This window comes from Chelonoidis abingdonii, chromosome 3 (genome assembly GCF_003597395.2).
Source record: "Chelonoidis abingdonii isolate Lonesome George chromosome 3, CheloAbing_2.0, whole genome shotgun sequence".
Taxonomy (NCBI): domain Eukaryota; kingdom Metazoa; phylum Chordata; order Testudines; family Testudinidae; genus Chelonoidis; species Chelonoidis abingdonii.
This window is the reverse complement of record NC_133771.1, coordinates 57,953,181-57,963,510: the sequence shown is the minus strand read 5'-3', so window position 1 is coordinate 57,963,510 and position 10,330 is coordinate 57,953,181. Positions and strand designations below refer to the sequence as shown.

The window sequence follows — 10,330 nt, the reverse complement described above, 5'->3', positions numbered from 1 at the left end:
ATGTATTTTCTTTACTTTTGCCCTTTAAACATTTCACTGATATTTTTTGTTTATTTGTAAAGATGACTTTGTGGTGGAAATTGAGTTTATAGACTGATTTCAGTGACATTTCACTGAAGTTACTCTAGATGGGCTTCTCTGTAAAGGAGATAAAAATCTGGCCTCGTATGTTTCCAGTTTTTCCTCACTGACCTATCCTAGAAATGAGCCATTTGATCTTTACAAAAATTAGAATCTCTCAGCTTGGAGAAAGCTGCTTTCCCTACCCCCCACGCCAAATTTCATACAATTTTGGACATAAAAGTATATTTTTATAATGAAGGTAAGGATTTATTGGATAGTAAATTATTTGTTACCCTCCAGTGATGTGCTGGAGCCTGACAATGATTATACTTTCACTTCTAGATGTTAGCTTATTATTTGTGGGGTTTTAATTAGAAGGCACTTGATGTCAGTGCAAGTTTTGCCATTGATTTCAGTGAGAATACTCTCGGGTCCAAGATACCACAGTTCTTAGAATGAATAATAATAAGTAGAACTTTCAGAAATGCAATCCCTCAAATCATAGGAGTCTGATACTATAATTGAAATCAAAAGACAGTTGAGGAAAATTATCTATGCAGTAGAATAAGGAGAAAAAAAGCTGAAATGTAACAAACTTTTTTTTAGTTGGGTTATAATATGTAGAGAATAGAAGGTCACAGCAATCAGGAGGGAATAAGCCAAAGTTAGTACCATTCAGGGCCATCCATAAACCATAAATTTACAGCAAAATAGCTATCTGGGTCACAGTTACTTATTTTCACCCTCAGTTTACATGCCTACCTTTGAAAATTTGACATTTAGAAGCTAAAGTTAAAAGGCAAATATGAAGGCAAAATTGAAAAGCAAAGTGCCTCATAGGACAGAGGTAGAATTCCACATAGAGTAGGAGAATAGGAGAATACTCCCCACCCCCGCAACAGTATAGAGTTATGGAGATGGGACAGATCGGAAGCGCAGAGTGGAGGAACTGCCAGGGAGCAGCTACCACCACTCACTTGTTAAAGTCACCACTTGAACAGACCAAACTGGGCTTTAGTTTCTTCTGCTACTCTGATTGCAGAGGAGAGTTCTAACTCCCTTGTCCTCAGCATTTCAGAATATGCCCCAATATGGACTGGGTGGGGGGAAGAGTGGCAGTTCTCTTCTGAGCTCCACCCACACAATAAACTCTATCCATGTGAATTGTCAAAATTAAGCACCACACACAGTAGATTGTACAGCAGTTCAGAATGTGACCATATGTTTCCTGAGCTCCTCTGAGCTGCTTGAGCTTGGCTCCCCATCACTGGGGTTTGAATATGTTCACAGACTCTGTCAATGGTACTTTCCAAAGGCCACCCATTTGGGATACCAGAATGAGCCATCACTCAAACTACATTGTGTATGTCTGTGACTTTCCCTTACACAAGATATGGAATAGTTCACATTACCATTTAAATGATCATTACTGGACATCTGAGTTGCCTCTCATTGAGATGAATGGGGCAGTTCATAACTTCCAGAGCTATTGCTTCAGACTCTTGGCAGATTCAAGAAGACTTCATTGCATTGGTTATACACCATTCACTTTTTTTTTGTTTGGAACTACAACAACTAGAAACTTGCTTTTTTAAAAATGAAACCTGAGAACTTCAAGCTAGCACTTTGACAGACATGCTAGTAGGCCGTACTGCCACACACTGGCCCAATGTGACCCTGCCTTTCCATACCACATTCTAACTGTTGATCAGCAGTAAATATCAGAGTCTCCTACCTGCTCGTGCTTTTTGACTTAGCCTTTCCATGCATATAAGCTTCAGTCCCTCTCACTCTCTGCAGCCATATGAGCCAATGTTTATATGTCTGAAAACACAAAATAAATAGCCTCTAGCAAAAACAGCTTATCAACTAGGACTCAGGAACTGCAGTCTCTTTAGCTATGTAATGTGTATACCTTGGCAAGGTTCTAGTTAAAGCAATGAAACCAACTTAAAAATGATTGCTTCTGTTCAGAAGAATCCTTTGCCACACCTCCCAGGGTCTAGCTGGGACAGTCTAGTGAGGAAGTCAATGAGAAATGAAAGGTTATTCTTTCCAGGGTTATGGGTAGTTCAACCTTATCCTAATTCCCAGAACTGTCAGAATATACACATCATAGGGCCACCCGTTTCTTCAGACTCTTTAACACATTTATCTTTCATTGGCTTCCCTCACCAGCAGACCCTGCTACTCAGTGGGTGGTACAGTCTAACTTATGCTTCCTCACCACATCCCCATTCCGAAGCTGGCATGAATAGCAGCCTTTCCTTCACTCTCATTGCCTTTTTATATCCCAGCTAGTTCCTGAGAGCCGCCCTCAGACCCCACCAGGACACACAAGCTGTCTAGCCCCCACCTCCTTTCCTCTTCAGGATTAAAGCAGCCCCAGCAGACGGAGCCTCATTCCCTTCTGAAGTCCTGTATGGGGCAGAAAGAGCCAAATCTGTGCTCATTCATGCACTCTTTGATGGGATTAACTACAGGAGAGCACAGGACATAAATATACACCCCAAATACTCACATGATACAGCTGAAGAAAACCAGCAGAGAAAATGAAGAGTAACTGGTAAGAGAGCAAGTGGCATTTGTAAGCAATTAGTAATTAACAGATGACAGAGAAAGTGATTAATTGGTAGCATTTAAAACAGTCTTTGCCTGCTGTCTTCCCTATATTTTTATTTTTATGACAGTTTTATAAGTAAGAAATGGAAACTGAGATAACATCATAGGCACATTTTGTTGCACTGGTAAAGATAAAAAGCTTAACTCTAAAAGGGTTTGCTTGCCAAGTGTTAGCAATCTCTAAGTCATGTATTTCTTTAATATGTCTGACCACGAGCTGAAATGGGATCGCATGATATACCAGAAGCTGTAAATTCATGTTTGAGTTTTCTTTCTGTTCACAGGCAAGCTCCTGTTTTCTTGTACATATGTAGTTTTCTGTGGGCTCTGGTGTCAGCCAACGTCCAGCAGCAAACAAGTAAGGGTCTATCCTTTATCTGTGTTTCATTTCACTGGTATTTTGATAATAAAAAGAGTTCCTCAAAAGAGTTTGATAATCAAAATAATTTTAGTCGCAGCTAAAACCCCTAACTAGCTAGACATCACTTAGACATGGAACTAAAAATGTGTGTGAGAGAGTGGAAAGCAAGAAGGAGAATTTAGAGAAAGTGATGTCTTTCACAGACTGGTATTTTAAATCTACCATTTGGGGTACACTCTCCATCTTCCTGTCATTGTCTGATTGTTCTTGTTTATCTTCTTGCCATCTAAACAGACCAGAGAGTAAATACATTTCTAAGGTGAGGATCACAATCTGGAAACGGATACTAAGGACTGGGTGCAATAAAAAAAATCCCTCTAGTTTAAGGTTTTTCTGGTAGATGTGGCAACAAACTGGATCCACTGTATTAGCTGACCATCAAGCAGAAATGACTGGATGTCAGCCGCATATCCGTTTCAATAACATAGAATAAGCCATTTCTAAGGTGTAAAATGTCAACCTGACGTTTTTCTTTAGGTCTATGTTGTGAGAAGGAAATCCACATTTATGGTTGAGTCCTTTCAGCAGACAAGAGGCTCTCTGTGGACTGGGAAGGTAGCTCCTTCCAACTTGCATGCATCTTTCTTCCCCATCCAAATGTTAGTAACATTTTCCAGTTTGACCGGATGTTAGGTTTGGGTAGAGCTCTTTCCAGGAAATATTTATTTTGCCTTTTTACTTCTTTAAGATAGGAGGACTGTTTTTTTCCCAACGCTCGCAACAATAATTTTAAACAGACAGTATTTAGAAAGTGAGACATGTATTTGGTTTTCCAGGGAAATTTCTTTTACACTCTTGTTCATGTCAATAAAGAGTCAATAAAGAAAGCCTTCAAGTCTCTTTGGCCCCAAACTTATGCTTCACCAAGTCTTGTTATTTGATCAAACATGGCAAGGATGTAGGTGGGAACACCTGGAATATCAAAGAAGGAGTGGATGCCAACTTCCTTTCTCAACAGCCACTTCAGCTAGTGTGCGGATTGCTTTCAGTTAGAGAGGCAGTAGATTGAGCTAACTAGTATTTGCTTAAACCACCAAAGGTTCTGGTCCAACCGTCCATATAATGCAGGGGTCAGCAACCTTTCAGAAGTGGTGTGCCGAGTCTTCATTTATTCACTCTAATTTAAGGTTGTGCGTGCCAGTAACAAATTTTAACATTTTTAGAAGGTCTCTTTCTATAAGTCTTATATATAACTAAACTATTCCTGTACGTAAAGTAAATAAGGTTTTAAAACTGTATAATAAGCTTCATTTAAAATTAAATTAAAATGCAGAGCCCCCTAGACTGGTGGGCAGGACCCAGGCAGTGTGAGTGCCACTGAAAATCAGCTCGCGTGCCGCCTTCGGCATATGTGCCATAGGTTGCTGACCCCTGATACAGTGCAAGATACATGGGATAGCTGCAATTCACAAACAGTGCTGAGAAGGGAGAATTACAACCCTTTTCTAATTTAAACACTTAAACAAAAAATGTACAAATAAATCAGCCATCAAATTACTCTGTTAAATTTGAAGACTTCTAAAAGCAGATGCTCATCTGCTTCAGTGGGTCCAGTATATGGCCATTATTCTAATATTACTTTATTTAATACATATTAATTCCCTTAGCTGGGCAATTTCAGACAATTTCCATCATGTGATGAAGAAGGATCTTTTCTTTGCAGGGTTTCCAGTTACCTTCAGCTCTAACCAAAAGACTGACCTCTGCCCACCAATCAGGACCGGCGAAGATGACTTGCCAGGCAAGTAAAAACTTTGCAGGAAAAAACTGCTGTTTAGACATTGCAATCAGGGTATGTTCAGCTCTGTGATTCTTCAATGCTCACTTAAAAATAAAGAATAATGTCTAGCTGTGCATGTTTGTTTCTTGTAGGTTACGACCTGATTTCTCAGTTCGCACTAGATAAAGCTGCCTCCCGAGGAGTCATCCAGAGAGTGGTAGGCTCCACAGCTTTACAAGTGGCTTATAAATTAGGCACAAATGTAGACTTCAGGATCCCAACCAGGTAACACATTTAGTTGTTTTACTTTAAAAGTCTGTTTTAGCATATTGTCCCCCTGAAAGTTTGCCCCCCTCCGGAAATAACTAGTTCTTCAGCTGGGGTTGGCAAAACTCTTGGAATGGATACAATGTATCCAGCGCCTCCACCCACCTTTTGTTTTTGTGTGATGTCATTAGACTAGATTGACTAGACAGTAATAACTAGAGAGAGCTCTCCCCACTTCCTTCCCCTACCAGTAGTGCTGCTCAGAGGGCTGGAATTTTCCAGCTAGAAAGGGTGTAACCTCCAGGAACTGATGCCAGTAGCTGGAGAGGGCTGTGTGGAAAGGCTAGGGGGGCATAATGGGAAGGTGGGACTGGGTGAATGCAGAGGGGCAGAGAGAAGATCCTTTCAGAGGAGATGCCTCACAGATGGCTTTGCCAGGGAGGAGGAAGAGAAGAGATCTTTTTGCCAGTGTGATCGTCACAGGGGACAGGTAAGGAGGAGGAGAATGGATTGAATGGTGGTTTATTTTAGTCCTTTGGGAAGAGAGTGCACACAAGCTCCCACTTCAGTATCAGTCACATGACACAGAAAAGTTGAAAACCTTTCCCCCATGTGTCACAGACAGATTGCTACAGGAGATTGTATTTTGGAATCTAATCGTATTTACATTCTATGGGCCAGATCCTTGGTTCCAGGTGAGTTCTGGTTAGCACAGGACCAGAGGGGGTTACAGGATTAAGATGCCTTACCCAAACTTGGGAGAAACTGGGGGCTGGTTCAGCTCCTGATGTAAGTTAGAATAGCTTCACTTATCCTGGCTGATGATGCCCCTCAATGGACCATTATTTAACTGGGGATCACCGGAAAGCAAAGTGCTGCTGCTATGCCTCAGCTGGTCCTCTCGCACTCCTTCCTGCCACTAGTACATTGTGGCTGCTTTGTGCTTAATTAGTAGGCTAAAGTTAGACTTCAGCGTAACTGTCTGGTTAAACTGGGTTTATGGTTGCTTTGCATTACTGCAGTAACACAAAGCAGCTGCAGTCTCTGGGTCCTAAGACCTTATGATCATAAAAGAAATGGGAAGTTAATGTCATTAAAAAGGGGGAGATTCTCAGCTTTTCAGTGTAATACACAGTTCTTGTTTCTAGCCTTGGAATAGCCTGAGATATAAATTAAAATGTTACAACTCTGAAGTCTGATCAAAAAGCTATTTTAGATCATTCATGGAGGTGATTTATTGGCACATATGGTAACTGAGCACCTGTCTTCACTGCACCATTAGCTCATGCTGTAACTAGAGTGTTGCCCTTAACCTAACTCCTGTCTACATACCAAAATCTCTAGCTTGATTTAGGTGATGCTTTAAGCTCCAGTTAGTTGGGCTGTCAGTGCATCTGGGTTGAAGTGTGAGTGCAGCTGATGCTCGAGTTAGGAGCACAGTGGGAATGCAACTACTTTATGCTGCTAATCCAATCACTCAGTACGGAGCAAGTGTACTTTTGCAGTGTGGCCACTTTAACTTGAGTGTAGATAATTCGAGCTAACACGGCAGTGGAGTCAAGCCCTAAAGCAACACGTAGTCCAAGTAAAAATTCTTTAAAACTCTCTAAAACATTTCTCTAATAGATATTCTGTGACTAGGTGGTATACACAACACAGGATGGTTAGGTGTGGTTTATGGGTTTTATTGGCATGAATTTGGGTTGGCTGAATTACTCAAGAGCATTAAAGTCATGAGAGAAGTATGGATGCCACCCCACAGAGACTGAAACTTCTTTGATGTGACCTGAATAACTCAGGCTTTGTCACTGTGACTTACGTAGGCATCTCATATTCCTTCTAATAAACCTTTAGACTGCACCACACCAACACTTATTCATATGTAATATTTTAATACAAGTTTTTGAAACAGCAGCCAACCCATTACAGCTTAGGTCCAGGAAGTGTGTTCTCCTGCACTCTCCTTTTCTTGTAAGCCATTGGGGGAAGAGATGGCTCAGTGGTTTGAGCAATGGCCTGCTAAACCCAGGGTTATGAATTCAATCCTTTGAGGGGGCCACTTAGGGATCCGGGGCAAAATCAGTACTTGGTCCTGCTAGTGAAGGCAGGGGCCTGGACTCAATGACTTTTTAGGGTCCGTTCCACTTCTATGAGATAGGTATCTGGTTTTGGGTCCCATTGAAGGACTGGCAGTGGCATTATTAGGTAATGGCTAAACCCCAGGCAACCTGGTGGCTATAATGTATTACAGCCAGGCTGTTCTCTTAGGATATGTCTTCACTATCCTCCAGCACTATCCGAGCGCTCTCCCATTGACTCCTGTACTCCAGCTTGGCAGGAGGCACAGGCAGAGTTGATGGAGGAGCAGCAGCAGTTGACTCACCACAGTGAAGACACCACGGTAAGTCGATCTAAGTATGTCGACTTCAGCTACATTATTCATGTAGCTGAAGTTACATAACTTAGATCAATTAACTCCCCCCAGTGTAGACCAGGGCTTAGATGCTGAAATATAATTTTGTATAGAGCCATAAGCATCTTCCATAAATTTAGTGGTTTCAGTGGGCTTGTTTCTGCACTGCATTGTGCTGTGTGTAGGCACTTCTGAGGTGATTGACTCCCATGCAAAGCATAATTGTAGTTATGCTGCTGGCTGAGAGCCAAAGTCCAAACTCCAAAAGGGCATAGTTAAATCAAAAGAGGGAAGTGATTAGGATCAATCTACGCTGCACTTGTTCTCCAGCTAGGAGTAAGTGGCTCGAGTAAAACACAGCAACCATGAGGCAGCCTCACCACCTCTACAATACTATGCTCCGTATCTGCTGTTCTGCTGATGTCCATCTTTGTACTGCCATTACTGTGATGCCATTATTGTGCTGCCCCTTAGCATGTCAACATCCCTTTACAATGTAATTGAGTGATAAGAGACTCCCTTTTTTCACATGCAGGCTTTTGAAAAAAAATTATACTAGTGAAGTATTTATGGCATGTAAGCAGGGATGAGGTCTAGTCATTCTAATACATTGTATTAATAGACTACCATTCATTGTCCCCAAAGTGACCCACAAATATTGGAGATTGGAATTATATTGAGTGGTGTCCCAGTATCCAAATACTATAATTCTGCAAACTGCGCGCCTGGGTTCTCAGATTAAGTTTTCCCTAGGGTAGAAACCAAAGTGCTTGACAAATTTCTAGTGCAAATAGTACAACATTTGTTTACAAGGGTCTGGTGAGCTCCCTTTAAAGGGGTGATATGCCAACTAAATTACATTAACAAGATGTAAGGCAACAAAAGGAGCTTTGTAAATTTCTACATAGAGATTTGCATCACCTGCAGAGGACTCTCAAAAGCTGTTTTCACTGTTACTCCCTTCAAAGACTGTCTGAAAATAACATTTGTCTGCGAAGAAGGGCTCCTTTGTAGGTCCTGCTGCTCTGGGCCAGGCCATAAATAGTCTTCTACTGCCTTTTCTTTTTATCTTGAGTATCAAACCTGTATGCAAGCATACAACTGATGTTGATGTCACACTGTAATAGAAAGGATAAAAAGCAGAAACCTACCAGCAAGGCATTAATTTATCTAAAAGGGCAACGGAGCCCACCTAAGGAAACAGATCTTAAAGAAACAGATTTATACTGCAAATCAAAAACAAGGATAAGTTAACCTTTTGAATGGTCAGTTTCTGCCACCCTTACACAAAGTGATTAGTGCCTTGCACCACAAGTAGTCCCACTGAAATCAATGGGCTAGTCATGGGGTATTCAAAATGAATAAGGGTGGCAGAATTCCTAAACAATTAAAGGAATCTTTCTGGTGTGCATTAGGGTTATGGGTTTAATAACTCTCATGTCCCACTGAAACATTCTTTTAAAAGAAAGTGGTAATGTTAAAAAAGTTTGCTAAAGGTGAACTGCAAAAGAGTATACAGAAAGAAAAGCACCTTTAAAAAACTGTTTATGAATTCAAATCAGTAACAAAATATCAGCCTGCTTCTGCATTCCTTGCACACTCATAACTGTTAGTGGTATTTCTGGGTACATGCAGAAAGCAGGATTAGGCGCTATATAGAGAATTAAGAATTATAAATACATAAGGTTGAAATTCTGCTCTGATACACATCCTTCGCAGCCCCACAGTAGAGGAGGGGGTAAGTCAGGTCAGAATTTGGCCTATACTCTTAATATATATTTGCAAGTTAGCTTTTCTTTGACTCCTCTGCCAAATTCTAAATCCAAAATGTCTTGATTTCTCCCCTCCATATGTTAGGGCTATCAGATGCACGTATAGGACTGCAGTTTCATGCTTGAAGTGCTTGTGTCACCAGCTGTGGTCATAGGGGAAACATGGAACCTGGTTCTCCAGACTTTGAAGGGAGATGAAGGAAGAATTATCAGCAAATATTTTGTTTAAAATATTAATATATTTTTATCATAGTTTCTAATTTTGCCTTAGTCAATATGGCAGAGTCTGAGCCAAATTCTATACTCAGTTCAGGGCCGGTTCCAGGGCTTTTGCTGCCCCAAGTAGCAAAAAGAAAAAAAAAAGCCGCAATCGCGATCTGTAGCTTTACCGCCACTGCTTCAGTCTTCGGTAGCAATTTGGCGGCTGGTCCTTCGCTCCAAGAGGGAGTGAGGGACCCGCCGCCGAATTGCCCCCGAAGACCCGGATGTGCCACTCCTCACCGCTGGCCACCCCAAGCAGCTGCTTGCTGAGCTGGTGCCTGGAGCCGGCTCTGACTCAGTTACACTGATGTCAACGAAGCCTGTGGAATTACTCTACATTTACACCAGTATAACTGAGATGAGAATCTGTCTGCTCACCATTCAGTAGTTATGCTGTAAAACATGTACAAAAATAGGTAATCTCCTTCTCTAAACATTTCTTGGTTTTGGTTCTGCCAAGTTTAGTAGCTGCTCTGTGAGAATGCAGTTCTTAGGTTTTCTGGTAGCAGGGCTGAGTTATTAAATATGAATATTTAGCTATGTTTATGTAAAGTCATTGTCTTTTCCTTTACTGTTACATATATATTTCTATTCATTTTGTTTTCTCTTAAAGGAAACAGTAGCTCTGATTAGACAATCAATTCCCTTCTTTCTATCCGTCTTCCAAAAGTTACAATATTTCTTTATTTTAATTTTTTAAGGCAGAGGAAGGGCTGTCTGAGATTCTCTCATTATTTCCCCTGATGCCAGATTCTGCCCCCACCTCTTTCAGAGACATCATGATGTGGAAG

General features: G+C 41.1%; 1 protein-coding gene across 1 annotated transcript in view; it reads left to right on the top strand.

Annotated features, from left to right (window-relative positions):
• The first annotated feature begins 2,558 nt into the window (after nucleotides 1–2,558).
• COL9A1 (collagen type IX alpha 1 chain) overlaps nucleotides 2,559–10,330 on the top strand; it is a 100,721-nt gene continuing 92,949 nt past the window's right edge. The window contains exons 1-4 of the mRNA XM_032785687.1: nucleotides 2,559–2,629; nucleotides 2,970–3,043; nucleotides 4,770–4,847; nucleotides 4,979–5,111. Coding sequence (XP_032641578.1) covers nucleotides 2,616–2,629; nucleotides 2,970–3,043; nucleotides 4,770–4,847; nucleotides 4,979–5,111 — 299 coding nt within the window. The 5' untranslated portion in view covers nucleotides 2,559–2,615. The remainder of the gene's footprint in view (nucleotides 2,630–2,969; nucleotides 3,044–4,769; nucleotides 4,848–4,978; nucleotides 5,112–10,330) is intronic.